Source organism: Eubalaena glacialis, chromosome 10, assembly GCF_028564815.1.
Source record: "Eubalaena glacialis isolate mEubGla1 chromosome 10, mEubGla1.1.hap2.+ XY, whole genome shotgun sequence".
Taxonomy (NCBI): domain Eukaryota; kingdom Metazoa; phylum Chordata; class Mammalia; order Artiodactyla; family Balaenidae; genus Eubalaena; species Eubalaena glacialis.
Genome location: NC_083725.1, coordinates 109,199,828 through 109,221,584, shown reverse-complemented (window position 1 = coordinate 109,221,584; position 21,757 = coordinate 109,199,828). Strand labels below are relative to the sequence as shown.

Genomic DNA, 21,757 nt, shown 5'->3' with positions numbered 1-21,757 from the left:
AATTCATTGATTAGCTCTAGTAGTTTTCTGGTGGCATCTTTAGGATTCTCTATGTATAGCATCGTGTCATCTGCAAACAGTGACAGTTTTACTTCTTCTTTTCCAATTTGTATTCCTTTTATTTCTTTTTCTTCTCTGATTGCCGTGGCTAGGACTTCCAAAACTATGTTGAATAATAGTGGTGAGAGTGGACATCCTTGTCTTGTTCCTGATCTTAGAGGAAATGCTTTCAGTTTTTCACCATTGAGAATGATGTTTGCTGTGGGTTTGTTGTATATGGCCTTTATTATGTTGAGGTAGGCTCCCTCTATGCCCACTTTCTGGTGAGTTTTTATCATAAATGGGTGTTGAATTTTGTCAAAAGCTTTTTCTGCATGTATTGAGATGATCATATGGTTTTTATTCTTCAATTTGTTAATATGGTGTATCAAATTGATTGATTTGTGTATATTGAAGAATCCTTGCATCCCTGGGATAAATCCCACTTCATCATGGTGTATGATCCTTTTAATGTGTTGTTGGATTCTGTTTGCTAGTATTTTGTTGAGGATTTTTGCATCTATATTCATCAGTGATATTGGTCTGTAATTTTCTTTTTTTGTAGTATCTTTGTCTGGTTTTGGTATCAGGGTGATGGTGGCCTCATAGAATGAGTTTGGGAGTGTTCCTTCCTCTGCAATTTTTTGGAAGAGTTTGAGAAGGATGGGTGTTAGCTCTTCTCTAAATGTTTGATAGAATTCACCTGTGAAGCCATCTGGTCCTGGACTTTTGTTTGTTGGAAGATTTTTAATCACAGTTTCAATTTCATTACTTGTGATTGGTCTGTCCATATTTTCTATTTCTTCCTGGTTCAGTCTTGGAAGGTTATACCTTTCTAAGAATTTGTCCATTTCTTCCAGGTTGTCCATTTTATTGGCATAGAGTTGCCTGTAGTAGTCTCTTAGGATGCTTTGTATTTCTGCGGTGTCCATTGTAACTTCTCCTTTTTCATTTCTAATTTTATTGATTTGAGTCCTCTCCCTCTTTTTCTTGATGAGTCTGGCTAATGGTTTATCAATTTTTTTTATCTTCTCAAAGAACCAGCTTTTAGTTTTATTGATCTTTGCTGCTGTTTTCTTTGTTTCTATTTCGTTTATTTCTGCTCTGATCTTTATGATTTCTTTCCTTCTGCTAACTTTGGGGTTTTTTTTGTTCTTCTTTCTCTAGCTCCTTTAGGTATAAGGTTAGATTGTTTATTTGAGATTTTTCTTGTTTCTTGAGGTAGGCTTGTATAGCTATCAACTTCTCTCTTAGAACTGATTTTGCTGCATCCCATAGGTTTTGGATCATCGTGTTTTCATTGTCATTTGTCTCTAGGTATTTTTTGATTTCCTCTTTGATTTCTTCAGTGATCTCTTGGTTATTTAGTAACGTATCGTTTAGCCTCCATGTGTTTGTGTTTTTTACGTTTTTTCCCCTGTAATTCATTTCTAATCTCATGGCGTTGTGGTCAGAAAAGATGCTTGATATGATTTCAATTTTCTTAAATTTACTGAGGCTTAATATGTGACCCAAGATGTGATCTATCCTAGAGAATGTTCCATGCACACTTGAGAAGAAAGTGTAATCTGCTGTTTTTGGATGGAATGTCCTACAAATATCAATTAAATCTATCTGGTCTATTGTGTCATTTAAAGCTTCTGTTTCCTTATTTATTTTCATTTTGGATGATCTGTCCATTGGTGTAAGTGAGGTGTTAAAGTCCCCCACTATTATGGTGTTACTGTCGATTTCCTCTTTTATAGCTGTTAGCAGTTGCCTTATGTATTGAGGTGCTCCTATGTTGGGTGCATATATAATTGTTATATCTTCTTCTTGGATTGATCCCTTGATCATTACGTAGTGTCCTTCCTTGTCTCTTGTAACATTCTTTATTTTAAAGTCTATTTTATCTGATATGAGTATTGCTACTCCAGCTTTCTTTTGATTTCCATTTTCATGGAATATCTTTTTCCATCCCCTCACTTTCAGTCTGAATGTGTCCCTAGGTCTGAAGTGGGTCTCTTGTAGACAGCATATATATGAGTCTTGTTTTTGTATGCATTCAGCAAGCCTGTGTCTTTTGGTTGGAGCATTTAACCCATTCACGTTTAAGGTAATTATCGATATGAATGTTCCTGTGACCATTTTCTTAATTGTTCTGGGTTTGTTTTTGTAGGTCCTTTTCTTCTCTTGTGTTTCCCAGTTAGAGAAGTTCCTTTAGCATTCGTTGTAGAGCTGGTTTGGTGGTGCTGAATTCTCTTAGCTTTTGTTTGTCTGTAAAGCTTTTGATTTCTCCATCGAATCTGAATGAGATCCTTGCCAGGTAGAGTAATCTTGGTTGTAGGTTCTTCCCTTTCATCACTTTAAATATGTCATGCCACTCCCTTTTGGCTTGTAGAGTTTCTGCTGAGAAATCAGCTGTTAACTTTATGGGAGTTCCCTTGTATGTTATTTGTCGTTTTTCCCTTGCTGCTTTCAATAATTTTTCTTTGTCTTTAACTTTTGCCAATTTGATTACTATGTGTCTCGGCGTGTTTCTCCTTGGGTTTATCCTGTATGGGACTCACTGCACTTCCTGGACTTGGGTGGCTATTTCCTTTCCCATGTTAGGGAAGTTTTCGACTATAATCTCTTCAAATATTTTCTCTGGTCCTTTCTCTCTCTCTTCTCCTTCTGGGACCCCTATAATGTGAGTGTTATTGCGTTTAATGTTGTCCCAGAGGTCTCTTAGGCTGTCTTCATTTCTTTTCATTCTTTTTTCTTTATTCTGTTCTGCAGCTGTGAATTCCACCATTCTGTCTTCCAGGTCACTTATCCATTCTTCTGCCTCAGTTATTCTGCTATTGATTCCTTCTAGTGTAGTTTTCATTTCAGTTATTGTATTGTTCATCTCTGTTTGTTTGTTCTTTAATTCTTCTAGGTCTTTGTTAAACATTTCTTGCATCTTCTCGATCTTTGCCTTCATTCTTTTTCTGAGGTCCTGGATCATCTTCACTATCATTATTCTGAATTCTTTTTCTGGAAGGTTGCCTGTCTCCACTTCATTTAGTTGTTTTTCTGGGGTTTTATCTTGTTCCTTCATCTGGTACATAGCCCTCTGCCTTTTCATCTTGTCTCTCTTTCTGTGACTGTGGTTTTTGTTCCACAGGCTGCAGGATTGTAGTTCTTCTTGCTTCTGCTGTCTGCCCTCTCTCAATAAATTTTTTAAAAATAAAATAAAATGGGAGTTGGACACGATGATTCCCATGGCTCCTTCTGACCCTAATATTCAAGGGTTCCATGCACTAAAAGTCACATGTGTGTCTGGTACATGGGCACACGAATGACTACACTGAGAAAAAAGGACCAAACAGTGTTTGCCGATTGGAAGTGTAACTGGAATTCAGAGAAGGGAGTGTGGTGGGCGGGGCCTGTGGGGACCTCAGAAGAGGAAGCTGAGCTGGATCCTCATGGCCAGTGACATCTCAGCTTCTGCGAGGAGAGACCAGGCTCTCCAACCCTCCTGGGGGCCCCAGGGAGGTGTGCAGACCCCCATGCTCCTGTGGATACTGGAAGCAAAAAGTCAATGCATTGCTAAGATGCTCCTCTACCTGGATCCTGGGGCAAGAAAACAGCATCTGAATAGCGACTGAAGGACACGTAGCTCTCAGCCCCGTCTATGAGTCCATCACTGTGAGAGTTGAAGGTAATATTGGTGAAGCCAGCCACAGAAGCCCTGTGGGGTGACAAGAGGAAAGAGGGGTGGCTGAGAAGTGTCTGACGGCCCAGGCACATATAGTTTTGCACTCAGAGGCCCAGCCCCCAAAGGGCAAGAACCACAAGGCATTACCGATAGGAACCCAGAGGTTCCAGCTTCCCGTTGTAATAGCCGTGCGTGGTGGACTCGTTCCCAACATTGATTTCGTATCTCAAGACTTCAGATAAGCCCTGAGAACATCTCTTTTCTTCTGTTGTTATGAGGTATGTCACATAAGTATCCGAGGCCCCCTTTTTGAAATCTTCGTACGTATATCTCAATACATCTGCTGACGGGTAAACAGCTAAGAAAGGCACACAGAAGGAAAGCCATAAGAAAGTGACTGCAGAGATTTAAGTCTCCCTCGTTTCTAAATAATGACCAGGGTGATGGTGGTGACAGCTGCCATCTCTCACGTATGCTCTCTCTGCCAGGTTTTCCTTATATTAAGTTCTATGGGCTTTACTTACATTAACTCATTTAATCCCCACAATAATCTCATCGCATAGGCTTACTACCCCCATTTTACAGGTGGGAAAATGAGACACAGAAAGCTAAAAAGACCTGGGCCCCAAGCTGCACTGCCTACATGGTAGAGTCATATTTCTAACCCAGACCACCTGACGCGGAGGGTGTGATCTCATCCATCACAGACTGGTACTGGTCAGGCTGGTCAGTATGCAGTATCATCTCCCCTGTTCAGCAAAGGTCTGAGCTTGGGATTTGCTGAATACCTTCACAGCAAAATGACTAGGTGTTTGAAACAGTCCCAAAACAAAAGACAGAAAGAGAGAGAGAGAGAGAGATCTCAATGTCTCTTTTCAAGATTTAGCTGCAGGTTTACAACACCGGCAAATCCCTTGTCTTCCTGGATTGCCACAGCCCTGACAGTGTGTTTGAGCTCTGTCTTCTTCGGGGAGATGAGGACGGCATCACAGGTTGTGAGACTGGGCAGGGGTGGCACTGCATAATTCACAGTTAGTTTAAAGAATCACCAAAAACAGCAAAACTCTGCACTTTTTTTTTCTTTTTTGGCCACACCACACGGCTTGTGGGATCTTATTTCCCCGACCGGGGATTGAACCCGGGCCCCTAGTATTGAAAGCACCGAGTCCTAACCACTGGACTGCCAGGGAATTTCCAAAACTCACTACTTTAAACCCAGACCTTGGGCAAAGCACCCACACACAGCTAACAAAGACACCCTCAAATCATTCCCGTCTCACTTCCAGGGAATGTAAATGGAGCCCTTTAAGGAAAAGCAGCATTTAATCCACCTCCTCTCTCAGCTATGACAATGCTCTTTGCAAGTTCCCACTACAAATGCAAATCTTTTCCTTTTTTCTTCCAAGAGAAAGTCACCCTTTGAGGATGATTTGTGTGTGCATGTTCATATGTGTGTGTGTGTGTGTGTTTGTGTGACAAACTTGGTTAAAACTAATATTCTGCCACCTAAAAGACCCTGTGCTGCAAAAGAGATGAAAAACGTAGATCAGAGGTAAGCAAGTCATGGCCATGGGCCAAATCCAGCCAGCCACCCCTTTTGGTAAATACTGGAACAGTCATACTGACTCTTTCTGTATCTTCTATGGCTGCTTTCACACTGCAACGGCAAAGTTGAATAGCTGAGAAGGAGACTGTAGGGCCTGCAAAGCTTAGAATGTTTGCTATCCGGCCCTTTACACTAAGTCTGTCAACCTCTGACCTAGCTCATCAGGCAAATGGCTTACACCCACCCACCCCAGGGTGAGTGCCAAAGCGTGGGTCGCAGTATAAAACCAGATGTGCGTTTGTCTCAGGAATGCGTTTCAGTGGGCACAAAAACAGCACCCAGTCACGCCATCACCCACTGGCTGTTTAACCCATAATGACCCCTCCTTACCGTCCCCAGTGGTGAGAATGAGAGCGTAGGCTTTGATGGGTCCGTGGCTGGCTTCAAACCCACTGAATTTGACCTTCACAGAATTGTGACTGACAGATGTAATATTAGGGGATCCATCTGGAGAAGGAGGGTCTGAAACAGAACAAAACAAAACATGATCACCCAACATTTAAAACCAAAGAAGGAACAAAATTATTATGGAGAGGATTTGCTGCAGTGCTCTGCTCAAGTTCTGCCCTTGCTCTGGAAGCTGTGTGCTGGGCTCATGCAAAGCAAATCCAGAAGCAAAGGGCAGGGATGGGAACTGGTGGGGAACAAAGATGGCAAGTCCTGGGGGAGCCTGCCTAGCTGACAATGACCCCTTCAGTGGGTCCAGCCACATTGCCAGGGTGGCCTCCTGGCAGCCTTGTTTGTAGAAGATAACGCTCCTTTTCTATCTTCCCCCAGTCCCTCCTGACCCAGAGAGCCCAGATTCCTTATTTTGAGAATGGGGGCAGAAGAAGGAGAACAAGACAGAGACTGTGTGGGTAGAACTCCTAGGTGAGAACTTGGGAGCTGAAAGCAGACATCTGCCAGCACATGGACTTGGCCCCAGGATTGGTTGGTCAGAGAACAATGATGGAGCACATAGTTACCCAGAAGGAAGCAAAGATCACATGGAGAGAACGTACTTTCTCCTGAGACCTGGCTGCATTCCGGCTCTGCACCCTTCACACCAAAGTCCTTGTTTTTTGCTGGGGTAGGTTTAAAACTCTGCCTAGAGAAATCCAACTGACCCTCTTCCCGGAAACCAGAAAAGCCCACACGGGAACATTCCGTGAGTGGCCTTCATGATCTTGTGCCTTGCCTTCCCAAGCTAAGCTTGTGAAGCCACTCTCTAAATTAACACAAAAGGAAGGAAAAGGTGAATTAAAGATGATCTCTCTCCACACACACTCTCTCTACCTAAATTAGTCTCCCACATACAGTTTGAGTGTTTCTGTTATTATAACCAAGATTCAGGGAGACTGAGAAAACTGAACTCCAAAAAAAAAAAAGACCATAACACAATTCTCCAAATGTATGCTGTCCCATACGGCAGCCACTAACCACATGTACCCACTGAGCACTTGAAAGGTGACAGGTCCAAGTTTGGACATAAAGTATCTCATTAATAACTCACTTTATACAAATTACATGTTGAAATGATATATTTTTAATATACTGAGTTAAATAAAATATGATCAAAACTCATTTCAGCTCCTTTTTTTTTTTTTTTTTTCTGGCCATGCCAGGCTGCTTCTGGGATCTTAGTTCCCCGACCAGGGATCAAACCCGGGCCCCCGGAAGTGAAAGCACAGAGTTCTAACCACTGAACCGCCAGGGAATTTCCAGCCGTTCCTTTTTACAGTTTCTTAATGTGGCTCCTAGAAAAGTTCTTATTATACAGGAGGCTCACATGATTTTCTATGGGAAGGCACAGCTCTAAACCATCCTTCAGCAACCTCTCAAGTAACTGACCGCAGTGGCCACTTGGAGGCGCTGTCCAACGTCTAAGTGTCAACTGCCTCAACAGACACTTCCTAGCACCAGCTCCCACACCGTCCACAGCTCTATGCCTTTTAGCGGGCCAGCGAGGAGTCCCCAGCTCCCTGCCCCAAGACAGCTCACCCACCTCGAAGCCTGGAAATCCTTTCCTTCTCACTGCTTATCTCAGTCCTACACTAGAGGGACCTTGACGGCCACGCTCACCATAGTGTCCCTTACCCAGGCACACAGAAAGCAATCAACAAGTGTTGGCTAAAAGACCATCGCTCCAACTCTCCCCGGTTTACCCATCCCACCACCACTTCCTGCCTCTCTCAGAGAAAATGCAGCTCCACTTTTATGTTAAATAAAAAAGTGTCAAAGTTGTACATTTAAAAAGCATGCTAAACTTGTACATAAAAATTCATCTGAGGAAAGGGAGCTACAGATTAAAAAGGGAGAGAATCACTGGACTAAATGCTGAGTGGTCATTATCTAACCCTAACACGCACTGCTCAGCTTCAGAAACAACTAACTCTAACAGGCTCCTTCCCTTCACTAGGTACTGTGCTCAGCCCTGGAGATACCGGATCAGATATGGTTTATGTTCCTCAGTGGCTTATACCCACTGAGATGACATCATAAAACAGAGAACTATAAAAAAGTACCCAACAAGGTTCACTGTTTCTATTACACTGTAGAGTGCTGCAGAAACACAAAGGATTGTGACCCAGGGCCATCCTATATAGCTGTGTACCACACAACTCCAAGGAGCCCCACGCACACAGTAGACTATATGAATGGTGTCCCATGGAACTATGCAGTGCACAACTTGACTAGCCATACATGGCAGCTCTGAAGTGATCTTCCACCTACACTACCTCATCTAATTTGTATTAACAGTCCTGGAAGGTAGGTATTATTTCCCCTTTTTTAACAACTAAGAAAAACAAGGCTCAGAGAGGTTAAGCAGCTTTTCTGAGATCACACAGCTGGTAAAAGGTAGACTTTACAATCAAACCCAGGTCTGCCTAAGTCCAAGGCTCTGTCAATAGAATCCCTCAGCCATTTTCCAAGTCAGTGTCCCTGAAGTAAGAAGCCTTTTCTTCTTACTATTTCAACCACCAATTCTTTAGAAATTGTCTGGAAACATTCTGATACCCTAAAGGAAATAGTATATCCAGGATTCAAAAAGCACAAAGCAAAACCAACTCAACCATGTTGACCTAAGACATAATTTTGGCAAAGACACAGGGAGCGAAAGACAGATAAAAAGGAAACAAAGAATGAATATAACAAAACAGATACAGACTCATAAAGAAAACAAACTGCTGGTTACCAGTGGGGAGAGGGAAGGGGGGAGGGGCAAGACAGGGGGAGGGGATTAAGAGGTACAAACTACTATGTATGAAATAAATAAGCGACAAAGATATACTATACAGCACAGGGAATACAGCTAATATTGTATAATAACTTTAAATGCAGTATAATCTATAAAAATCATGAATCACTATGTTGTACACCTGAAACTAACATAATGTTGTAAATCAACCATATCTCAATTAAAAAAAAAAAAAAGCAAAGAAGTAATTTTTTCCAAGTTCAAAATAAAAGGTGGTCATGAAAAGATTAACTAGGGGGATCTCTCATGAATGATCCCATCTCCCAAAACAGCTGGGGAGCTTGTTAATACAGATTCTAGGGAAATATGAATCTTGACTGAATATCTATCTGATAACAGTATAAAAAAAAAAAAAAGGATTGTTGGGAGTTCCCTGGTAGCCTAGTAGTTAGGATTCTGGGCTTTCACTGCTGTGGCCCAGGTTCAATCCCTGGTCGGGGAACTGAGATCTCACAAGCCACGCAGCATGGCCAAAAAAAAAAGTATTGTTAAATTTTTAAGGGTAATGGCAATAGTAATGTGGTTATGTTTGAAAGAAAGGGAAAAGGAGTCCCTATCTTGCAGCAATACATACTGAAAAACTTACAAATAAAAATTATAGAATAACCAGGACTGGTCTCAAAGAAGTCCAATAAGGGAGGAGGGGATATAAATGAAACAAGATTGGTCAAATGCTCACAAATGTTCAACTGAGTGATGATGGGTACGTGGATCCCATTATACTGTCCTTTGCTTTCGTGTATATTTGAACATTTTGGGGGAACTTACTTAAAAGAAAAGGTGGCAACAAATTATTCTGTAAAACGAAGGAAACTTTTGGAATGTAAAAAATTCCCTCTCACTAGATTTCTATAGATTATATAGATTCTATAGAGTATATAGACTAGATTTCTATAGAATTGGGTTAACAGTCCGTGCCAACAAAAACAAATATTTTTGGATAAATTTTTTTTAGAAACAGGTTTCTAGGCCACACTTGCAGACCCGCTGGGTCAGCTTTCCAAGGTGACCACAATGTCACCTGGCCACCCTGCCCTCCCTGAAGCCCACCTGTGATGCCAGTGAGGCAGGTGTTTCGGGTGGGCAGTGCCATCTTGTTACAGGACCGGGCAGTGATGCTGATGTTGTACAAGGTAGAAAAATTCAAATACGTGACTTCCGTCCTGTACTCAGAGCCGTTCTCCGAGGAGCAGCTCTCCAGGTCCGTCATATTTTCCCAGTCTCCGTGGCTGACCTCCAGCTCGAAGCCTGTGTTGGTGCCGAAAGGGCAGGCCCACCTGAGGACCAAGGTTGGCTCTTTGGGGACCACTTCACAGTGGAAGGAGGTTACTGGTGCAGGGTCTGCAAGGCAAGAACAGCACAACATGAGATTCTTGGACTTTTGCCTTTACAAACACTGAAACTTGGGGAGCAGGAGGTTCCTGGCCCGTTGGTGATGAGGAGAGAGCCATGGGGCATGACAGAAGAGGCAGAGGCTGACCTTGAATCGGGCCTTACTGAACTGTGTGACCTTGGGTCAGTCCCCCAACTGTTCTGAGCCTCAACTGCAGGACTGTCTGAGGATTAAATGAAACAGTGGCTGTCAGGGTCCAGGCTGGAAGGGCACAGGGCTCCATGAGAGGTAGCGACAATACAGTGGAGGCGGTAGCAACTTCTTTGCCTGCGTCACCTCATTTTAGGGCCCGCCTGACAATCCTTCTGGAACAGGCAGGGTTAATATTGTCCTATTTTGCAGATGAATCAACTGAGGCTTAGAGAGATTAAGCAATTTGCTAAAGATGACATGGCTGGTCAGTGGCGAAGCCAAAACTGGATCTCAGGTTTTCTAAATCCAAGTCCAGCGTGTTTTCTACACATACAACAGGCTACATAATCAATGGTAAATGGTATCGGTTTCTTCATCTCTAAAATGTGGTGTTATTTGTCTCTACCTATCTGAGGGCCAATAGCGTTTTATTGAGGGCCAACAAAAAACTGATATAAATGGGAAACTCTGTATTAATGTACTGGGGGTGGGGAGGAATATTATCATTACTTTAATGTTGCCGTGTTTTAAAGCAGGAGAAGTTCTAAAGAGTCACCTAGTGCAACGCCCACATTCTCCACCTGAGGCCTGGAAAGGTAACCTGCCCAATGCATACCTACTCCCACTGTTCCTGTTCCGTCCACCCCCACTCATAAATGCTCATAGATATCTTTCTTTTGCTATAGGCTACAATAATTGTAGCTAAGATAAACATTAGCAATGGAAGCCACCCAAATACCGAAGATCAGAGTCTAGACCCGGTGAATGGAGCCTGAGTTAGCAGAAGGGACTCAAAGCTTCAGGGATCCCTTTAGCCACTCCATGTGAAAACTCAGAGGTCATCAAGGTTCCAGCTCCTACACTACCAGGGAGGCTGATCCGATGAGACCCCTCTTCCCCTTCCAAATCAGCCTAAACACATTTGAATGGCTTGGTCTAAGGAAGAGAGGAAGCAGGTATAAAGAGGGTAGGGAGTACGGTGCTACACAGATACAGAGGTGATAAAGGCCCCACGATCAAAACCGTGAGCGGAAGTACTCAAAGCAGTCCACAAAACATTCCCCGGATTACTCTCTGAAAGTTCCCTCAGTTAAACACAGGGCTCTCCTTCCCTTTAAAAGATCACACCTTTTGCATCGAGACATTGAGGATCAAGAAAGGCAAAAAATCTGAGCATCCATTTTAACAATATCCTTTCCGTCTTCTTCTTCAGCGTAAAAGCCAAACTATGAACTACAAGCCCGGACATCATCCATGCCCTGGCCCATCACCTCTTGCATCTTGGGCCTCACCTCCTACCCCTCCCCCTCTTGCTCCCATGGATCCACCTCTGCCACCCTGACCTCCTGCTCTTTCTTCAATACAGCAGGCACGCTCCAGGCTCGGCACCCCAGCACTGGCTGCCCCTCTGCCTGTAATGCTCTACGCCCCAATATTCACATGGCCTGCTTTACACCCTTCAAGTCTTTGCTCAAAAGTCACCTTTTCACTGAAGCCTTCCCAAGATAAACATCTCATTTCCCCCGTCCTTGTTTATTTCCCCCTCCTTAGTAATCATCAGCTAATAACCTATTTATCTTGTTTATTATGTCTTCCCTACCAGAATAAAAGTTCCAGAAAGGCAGGGACTTGTCTGTGTCCTTTAACAGTGCCTGGTATATAGTAAATGCTCAATATATATCTGTTGAATGAATAAATGATGCGGACAGCAAGATAGCACTAATAAGCTAATAGGCTGCTCAGAGAGCTTGGGGTCTATTATCACACACCACACAAAAGCTAATCAACTAGAGTTTATTTCAAGAACCTATGTGCAAGTCCAGCATCACACAAGAAGGAGTCCAAGAGGCACGTGGGACTACTCACCTGTACAGAATGACTGCCAGCCAGGTGCCAGTGACTCGGTGACATTCCCCACCTGTGTGAAGATCTCTACGGTGTATGAGGAGCCAGGTGTTAACTCGGTGACTGTAGCACAGGTGATGCCGATGCCTGTGACTATTGGTGTGGCCTTGCTGGAATTTCCATCCTGCTCAATAAGAAGGCGGTAGGTGTACCTGAAAGAGGCTTCATCAAAGTTCTGCCAGTTTAAGGTTGCTGCTGTGGTGTTGGTCCTTACTTCAATGTTGGACACATTGCTGGGCCCTTAGTTTTTTTTTTTTTAAAAAAAAAAAAGCATGGATTAGCTTGAACCATTTTATTATTTGCATATAAAAATAGCCAGAAAATTAAATTTAATTTAATAAAAAATAAAAATACCCTGGCTCCTTTTGGGAAAGAATAAATAAAGCAAATATTTGCTGGACTCAAAAGATAGAACGCTTTCCAAAAAAGACATTCAGAAAATAATGATACAGATTAAATCTCAAAAGAATGAAAGTTTTTCAGGCTTCTTTTAATACTTTATCTGAAATATATTTTCAAGATGTAATTTCTATCTGTTTTTGAAATATGATTAACGAAAGAGAAAAACATATGAAAAAGACATTATAAACTACCATTTCTACCACATATTTAGGTGAAATATTACCAAAGTACTTCCCTCACTTTTGCATGCAAAGCGCCTCATTTGGGCTGCATCTTCCAATGCCAACATGACAGGGTGATCCTCCTCTAGTCTGTATTCCAGACTAGAGAATGAATAGTCATGTTTTCCATGCTTATGGGATCCCTTTCTGCTTCAGAAGACAATTCCAAGTTCATATGGCTCAGCACCAAGTGCCCCAAGAGCACAGAAGAACATTTGCTGAGGCCGATGTTTTCAGCTTACACAGTTTCACATTCTACCTGGAGCCCAGAAACACAAGAGCCTCTTATTCCATCATTTAACCAATGCTTACTTCCTATCCTCCAAGTGAAAGGGAGAATACTCCCTTAGGAGGGTGTTCTAAGACACTTACGTGTGTACTGTGCAGTGGAGTTGGAGCTCCCCCGGGTATCGTTCATTTCTGGGAAGATTGTGATGTTATATAAGGTGCCCGGGATCAGGCCCCTGAGAGTGATCGCTTCATGAGAACTGTTTGTCTGGTTAGAGCCGTGCTCAGACTGTATCACTACACAGTAGATGTACCCAGTAACATTGTCTGTATTCCGCCACACCAACTGCATGTCGGTTGTGGTGACATTAACCACACAGATATCAAACACTGCACTGCAGTCTGGTCAGAGGAAAGGAAGAAAAAAGGAAGTCTATTAATGACCATCATAACGTCCAGCTTTATTCCAAAGAGTCTGACAAGAGAACTTGTTCTTTTGCCATCAAACCCTCAAATGAGTTCACACAGGGCAAACTCTAAAACTTAGGTGAGAAACACACACACTCAGTTCTTTCAAGAATTTTGGCTCTTCTGTCACACAGATGAACTTACCAGCTTATCCTATCAGTTTCCTGGTCTTTTGCTTTTGTCATAGAGATGCCCCCTTCGGGGGTCTTCTGGAGTGGAAATCATGGTCAGTTTCTTGATCTGAGTGCTAGTGACCAGATGGGTTCTGTTTGTGAAGATTCATCAAACTATGCACTTAGGATTTGTGTGCTTTTCAGTATGTGTACTATATCTCAATAAGTAGTTTTTTTAAATCACTCCCTCAAAAGAAAACATCTTTCTATAATATAGACAGGCATACTGAAGAGAAAAACTGAAATAGAGTTGACACTAAGTGGGAGCATTTGAGGCTGGAGTGACGAAGGGAAAAAGCACACATGCCCTCCACGCTCAGAGCTGGGAGTCAGAAGAGATATCACCCAATGAGTCCTCTGGGTTCTGTACTCGGATCATCTCACCTCTACACACTGAACCAGCTGCAATATGAATGCACAGATCCCAGAAACAACTAGATAAGAGGACCTCTTTTCTGCCCTTGCTTACAAAACTTTTCTCTCTTTACCCAGTAACCAAGGTCACCTCTAAAGAGGCAAGTTGAGTAGATAGGCGACAAAAGAGGGGAACATTTTCACTGTAAAACCCTTTGTATTTTTTAAAATTTTGTACCACACGCATGTACTAGCTGCTCAAAAATTAATTTTTAAGTAGGTTCTCCTTAAAAGAAGGTAACTGAGAATCTTCTTTCCCTACCACCGGATTCCTGATGTTAAAGGGATTCCACAGACAGAAGACCATGAAAGGCAGCAGTTTTCTATAAACATAAAAATAGTAGAAATAACCTAAATATTCCATAAAAAGGGAAGGGCTATATACATTGTGATCTGGCTACAAGATGAAATAGTCTGCAGCCACTAAAAACATGAAAACCATAACAACTACAGGAGGGAAGTTATGATATATATGGAGTAAAAAGAAAAAGTTCAAATACAAAATAAAATAATTCATATAATAATTACAATGATATAAACTAAATATATGACCATGGACACAGATAGAAAAGGAATTCAGTTGGGTTAGAAGAGTGGAGTTATTTTTGTTTCCCTGCCTTTTTGTGGTAGTAAAATACACACAACATAATATTTATCATTTTAACCATTTGTAAGTGTACAACTCAGTAGCATTAAATACATTCACAATGTTGTGTCACCATCACCATCATCTGTACCCAAAACACTTCATCATCCCCAACACAAACTCTGTTCCCATGAAACAACAACCCTCATTCCTCCCTCCTCCCAGCCCCTCTCTTCTACCTTCTGTCTCTATGAACATGCCTATTCTAGGCACCTCATATAAGTGGATTCATATGGTAGTTGTCCTTCTATGTCCAGCTTTTTTCACTTAGCATAATGTTTTCAAGATTTGTCTACACTATAGCATGTCTCAGTACTTAGTTCCTTTTTATGGCTAAATAATATTCTATCGTATGGATATAACACATTTTGTCTATCCATTCCTCTGCTGATGGACACTTGGTTGCCTCCACCTTTTAGCTATTGTGAATCATGCTCCTATGAACATTGGTGTAGAGATAACTGTTCAAGGCCCTGCTTTCAATTCTTTTGGAAATCTATATACATGTAGGAGTGGAATTGCTGGGTCATACGGTATTTGTTTCCCTTTTTCAAAATTGCCTTTAACGCTGTTACATTTATTCTCCCCAATAACAATGAACATTGGTCAATAATAGAATCGTAATACCCTACGAGCCTAGTGCCTTATTACAACTCTTCTTGATTTCCATTCAACCGGACAATTATAGGCAATAGTACAAGAGATGCCTTCTCCTTATGAATAGGCTTAAATTACTTTTGCAGCTGCACCATATCAAAGTGCAGTCCACATTCTGGTTAAGATCTCAGTCTTCAAAGTCAGACAGAGGCCAGTTCACTACCTTGTCACCCTGGGCCAGTTACTTAAGTTCACAGAGTCCCCACTTCCTACTCTATAAAATAGAGATGATAATAGTCCCTACCTCATGGAGTTGTGTTCAAAATGTTTAAATACAGGATGACAGCCCAGCCATTTGTAGACCCCTAGTATATTATGTTATTATTACATTAAATTCTGGTCGTTGGCAAGTCATACAATATCAAAGGGACCCCACAATGGTGATGCCCTTACCATTAGCAACATTCTCAAAAAGAAAGAAAAAAAATATATGTTGATACTACGACCCTACCTCAAAAGTCTAATCTGAAATTCAGACTTGAAAAGGAATTACTGCACTTCATCTGAGGGATGCATTTTAGCAGTTCCCATATTTTGGAAGCAGATCTTCCTAGTAGCTATCAGTGCTTAACCCAACCAACAGAGTTGAAGAAACCTACACAAGGAGAATCTCAAGAGTCCAAATGACTTCACACGTGGCTCAAGGAATCAGTCTCATTTCTTTATTCCTCCCTTCTGTGGAAAAGATTTCAATTCCCTTGCAATCAAAGATCAAGGAATACTGTATGTTTTCCAAGCTTTCCCAAAAATTTCATTTCAAATTGTAAAAACAATAATGAGCAATAGTTTTCATGAAATGTATTTATCAATATCAATAGGCCTCAAAGAACTAACAAAACTACTGTATCACAATGTTGTTTATGAAAGACTATAAATAATCTACCTGTCCAACAATAGGAGACTAGTTAAATATTTATAAACTTTAGGGTTTCAGGACCCCTTTACCTTCTTAAAACTTATTAAGGCTCTCAGAGAATTTTTATTTATTTAGGTTATATTTATGTACGCTGTAATAGAAAATTTTTAATGAGGAAAATATTTAAAACATAAGAATACACAAGCATGCATTCCATTAGCCAACAGAAAAATGATCTCATCCCATGTCATAGAGCATCTAGAAAACTCCACTGTACACTCATCATGAGAGAATGAGAGTGAAGAAGCCAAATAGCATTCCAATATTATTACGATAGTAATACCTTACAGGGTTTCCCTGGTGGCTCAGCGGTTAAGAATCTGCCTCCCAGTGCAGGCGACACAGGTTCCAGCCCTGGTCCAAGAAGATCCCACATGCCATGGAGCAACTAAGCCCGTGTACCACAACTACTGAGCCTGCGCTCTAGAGCCCGAGAGCCACAACTACTGAAGCCCATGTGCCTAGAGTCCCTGCTCCGCAACAAGAGAAGCCACCACAATGAGAAGCCCGCGCACCGCAACAAAGAGTAGCCCCTGCTCACCACAACTAGAGAAAGCCCGCAAGCAGCAACAGAGACCCCACGCAGCCAAAAATAAATAAATAAAATAAATAAATTTTTAAAAATAATAATAATAATACCTTACAGACCCCCTTGAAAGAATCTAGGGGACTCCCAGAGATCCCTGGACCACACTTTGAGAACCACTGATCTAACCAAGGGGTCAGCAAACTTTTTCTATATGGACCACAGAATAAATATTTTAGGTTTTGCAGGCCATTTATTCTCTGTGGCAACTACTCATTTCTAGCACAAAAGAAGCCATAGACGTTATATAAAGAAATGAGCATGGTTGTGTTCCAATAAAACTTTACGATCTATAAAAAAGCAGGCAGTGGGCCAGATTTGGCCCATGGGCCATTTTTACCTGCTGACTCCTGATTTAGACAATGGAATGTCAGGCAGGTATTAAAATTATCCTGCAGAGAAGGAAAGAAATCATAAAGATCGGATCAGAAATAAATGAAAAAGAAATTAAGGAAACGATGGCAAAGATCAATAAAACTAAAAGCTGGTTCTTTGAGAAGATAAACAAAATTGATAAACCATTAGCCAGACTCATCAAGAAAAAAAGGGAGAAGACGCAAATCAACAGAATTAGAAATGAAAAAGGAGAAGTAACAACTGACACTGCAGAAATACAAAGGATCATGAGAGATTACTGCGAGCAACTCTATGCCAATAAAATGGACAACCTGGAAGAAATGGACAAATTCTTAGAAAAGCACAACCTTCTGAGACTGAACCAGGAAGAAATAGAAAATATGGACAGACCAATCACAAGCACTGAAATTCAAACTGTGATTAAAAATCTTCCAACAAACAAAAGCCCAGGACCAGATGGCTTCACAGGTGAATTCTATTAAACATTTAGAGAAGAGCTAACACCTATCCTTCTCAAACTCTTCCAAAATATAGCAGAGGGAGGAACACTCCCAAACTCATTCTACGAGGCCACCATCACCCTGATACCAAAACCAGGCAAAGATGTCACAAAGAAAGAAAACTACAGGCCAATATCACTGATGAACATAGATGCAAAAATCCTCAACAAAATACTAGCAAACAGAATCTAACAGCACATTAAAAGGATCATACACCATGATCAAGTGGGGTTTATCCCAGGAATGCAAGGATTCTTCAATATACGCAAATCAATCAATGTGATAACACCATATTAACAAATTGAAGGAGAAAAACCATGTGATCATCTCAATAGATGCAGAGAAAGCTTTTGACAAAATTCAACACCTATTTATGATAAAAACCCTCCAGAAAGGAGGCATAGAGGGAACTTTCCTCAACATAATAAAGACCATATATGACAAACCCACAGCCAACATCGTCCTCAATGGTGAAAAACTGAAACCATTTCCACTAAGATCAGTAACAAAACAAGGTTGCCCACTCTCACCACTATTATTCAACATAGTTTTGTAAGCTTTAGCCACAGCAATCAGAGAAGAAAAAGAAATAAAAGGAATCCAAATCGGAAAAGAAGAAGTAAAGCTGTCACTGTTTGCAGATGACATGATACTATACATAGAGAATCCTAAAGATGCTACCAGAAGACTACTAGAGCTAATCAATGAATTTGGTAAAGTAGCAGGATACAAAATTAATGCACAGAAATCTCTTACATTCTTATACACTAATTATGAAAAATCTGAAAGTGAAATTAAGAAAAGACTCCCATTTACCACTGCAACAAAAAGAATAAAATATCTAGGAATAAACCTACCTAAGGAGACAAAAGACCTGTATACAGAAAATTTTAAGACACTGATGAAAGAAATTAAAGATGATACAAATAGATGGAGAGATATACCATGTTCTTGGATTGGAAGAATCAACATTGTGAAAATGACTCTACTACCCAAAGCAATCTACAGATTCAACGCAATCCCTATCAAACTACCAATGGCATTTTTTTACAGAACTAGAACAAAAAATTTCACAATTTGTATGGAAACACAAAAGACCCCAAATAGCCAAAGCAATCTTGAGAAAGAAAAACGGAGCTGGAGGAATCAGGCTCCCTGACTTCAGACAAAGCAACAGGAATCAAGACAGTATGGTACTGGCACAAAAACAGAAATATAGATCAATGGAACAGGATAGAAAGCCCAGAGATAAACCCACGCACATATGGTCCCCTTACCTTTGATAAAGGAGGCAAGAATATACAGTGGAGAAAAGACAGCCTCTTCAATAAGTGGTGCTGGGAAAACTGGACAGCTACATGTAAAAGAATGAAATTAGAACACTCCCTAACACCATACACAAAAACAAACTCGGGGCTTCCCTGGTGGCGCAGTGGTTAAGAATCCGCCTGCCAATGCAGGGGCCACGGGTTCGAGCCCTGGTCTGGGAAGATCCCACATGCCGCGGAGCAACTAAGCCCGTGAGCCATAACTACTGAGCCTGCGCGTCTGGAGCCTGTGCTCCGCAACGGGAGAGGCCGCGACAGTGAGGGGCCCGCGCACCGCGATGAAGAGTGGCCCCCGCTTGCCGCAACTAGAGAAAGCCCTCACACAGAAATGAAGACCCAACACAGCCAAAAATAAATAAATTAAAAAACTCAAAATGGATTAAAGACCTAAATGTAAGGCCAGACACTATCAAACTCTTAGAGGAAAACATAGGCAGAACACTCTATGACATAAAACACAGCAAGATCCTTTTTGACCCACCTCTTAGAGAAATGGAAATAAAAACAAAAATAAACAAACGGGACCTAATGAAACTTAAAAGCTTTTGCACAGCAAAGGAAACCATAAACAAGACCAAAAGACAACCCTCAGAATGGGAGAAAATATTTGCAAATGAAGCAACTGACAAAGGATTCATCTCCAAAATTTACAAGCAGCTCATGCAGCTCAATATCAAAAAAACAAACAACCCAAACCAAAAATGGGCAGAAGACCTAAATAGACATTTCTCCAAAGAAGATATACAGACTGCCAACAAACACATGAAAGAATGCTCAACATCATTAATCATTAGAGAAATGCAAATCAAAACTACAATGAGATATCATCTCACACCAGTCAGAATGGCCATCATCAAAAAATCTACAAACAATAATTGCTGGAGAGGGTGTGGAGAAAAGGGAACCCTCTTGCACTATTGGTGGGAATGTAAATTGATACAGCCACTATGGAGGACAGTATGGAGGTTCCTTAAAAAACTAAAAATAGAACTACCATATGACCCAGCAATCCCACTACTGGGCATATACCCTGAGAAAACCATAATTCAAAAAGAGTCAGGTACCGCAATGTTCATTGCAGCTGTATTTACAATAGCCAGGACATGGAAGCAACCTAAGTGTCCATCAACAGATGAATGGATAAAGAAGATGTGGCACATATATACAATGGAATATTACTCAACCATAAAAGGAAACGAAATTGAGTTATTTGTAGTGAGGTGGATACACCTAGTGTCTGTCATACAGAGTGAAGTAAGTCAGAAACAGAAAAACAAATACCGTATGCTAACACATATATATGGAATCTAAAAAAAAAAAAAAAGGTCATGAAGAACCTAGGGGCAAGACGGGAACAAAGACACAGACCTACTAGACAATGGACTTGAGGATACGGGGAGGGGGAAGGGTAAGCTGGGACAAAGTAAGAGAGTGGCACGGACATATATACACTACCAAACATAAAATAGATAGCTAGTGGGAAGCAGCCACATAGCACAGGGAGATCAGCTCGGTGCTTTGTGACCACCAGAGGGGTGGGATAGGGAGAGTGGGAGGGAGGGAGACGCAAGAGGGAAGAGATATGGGGACATATGTATATGTATAACTGATTCACTTTGTTATAAAGCAGAAATTAACACACCATTGTAAAGCAATTATACTCCAATAAAGATGTTTAATAAAAAAAATTTTTTTTTAATTATCCTGCAGAAATATTTATGCTAATAGGGAAGAATAGTCATAATAAACTTGAAATGAAAAAAAGCAGATAACACATGTACAGGATTTTAATATTTGCTAAAATATATATACACACACACATACACACCTTTCTATATCTTAAAATTCTAAAACATCACGCATCAAAAGCTATTAGTTATTATCTCTGGTTGTTGGTTTACATGTGATTTTTCTTTTTGCTTGTCTGTATTTTATATAATGAATATGCATTGCTGTCATAAATTTGTTTAAAAGTTTTTCTTAGATATTTAAAAGAAAAGCAATATTTGGAAAATTTGACATTTATAAATGATACTGATTTCCCTTAAGAAACATGACTGTTTCACAGAAAGTACAACCTATTTGCTTACCAGTTGTACCGTAAACTGTTTGGGAATCCCCTTTAGTCCCATTTGGTCCTTGTGGAAATATGTCAAAACGATACTTGGTTCCAGGGTATAAGCCACCAATGACAATACTTTGTTCGGTGGTTGTTTGACGTACTCCAGTTTCATCCCATGTGATATATATCTCAAAGGAATTAGAGTCATTGCTGTTCCATGCTAAGCCAATTTCCCTTGTGCTGACACTTGTCACTCGAAAGTCAGAAACTGGACTGGGGGCTGTGGGTAGAAAGTAAATGACTAGATTAAGAATCTATTTCTCCGGAAGACAAGGGTGACTGAACCTCACAAAATATTTACAATGAGATTAAACGTACACTTGGGACACCTGACCTCTCTTTTTCTCTTTTTTGTATTATCACCTACAACACAAGCCCCTCAGAAACTCATGTTTCTAACCAACAAGAGAACACTTGGCCACAGGAGTGCAGAAACTGGTGTTTAAGTTGTACAAGGTCATTCAAAGGAAATGAGAAGAGGCGTAAATTCTCTTGAGTCAAGGGCTCAGGCACTGGAGGACCTTGGCCACTGCTGGCTGCCTATGTTGTATACATTACTTAGCCTTCCAGAGTCTCTGTTTAAGGAAGTGCAGCAGAGGCTGCTCTTGACCCCCAAAATCCATTCCCCCCTCCGTTTTCCTTAATCATACACCCCCAGATTCTTAGCAGTGTACATGGCTATTGGAAAGAAAAACTACATTTCCCAGCCTCCCTTGCAACTAGGCTAAGTTCTGGTCAATGGGATGTGAGTATAAGCACCAC

The 21,757-nt window shown here is 41.1% G+C and overlaps 1 protein-coding gene across 1 annotated transcript in view; it reads right to left on the bottom strand.

Moving 5' to 3' along the window:
- The window catches only part of PTPRJ (protein tyrosine phosphatase receptor type J), a 166,823-nt gene that overhangs the window by 21,203 nt on the left and 123,863 nt on the right, over positions 1 to 21,757 (bottom strand). The window contains exons 7-13 of the mRNA XM_061201764.1: positions 20,964 to 21,215; positions 12,973 to 13,230; positions 11,939 to 12,217; positions 9,598 to 9,888; positions 5,640 to 5,771; positions 3,851 to 4,061; positions 3,612 to 3,736 (exon numbers count right to left, since the gene is read on the bottom strand). Coding sequence (XP_061057747.1) covers positions 3,612 to 3,736; positions 3,851 to 4,061; positions 5,640 to 5,771; positions 9,598 to 9,888; positions 11,939 to 12,217; positions 12,973 to 13,230; positions 20,964 to 21,215 — 1,548 coding nt within the window. The remainder of the gene's footprint in view (positions 1 to 3,611; positions 3,737 to 3,850; positions 4,062 to 5,639; positions 5,772 to 9,597; positions 9,889 to 11,938; positions 12,218 to 12,972; positions 13,231 to 20,963; positions 21,216 to 21,757) is intronic.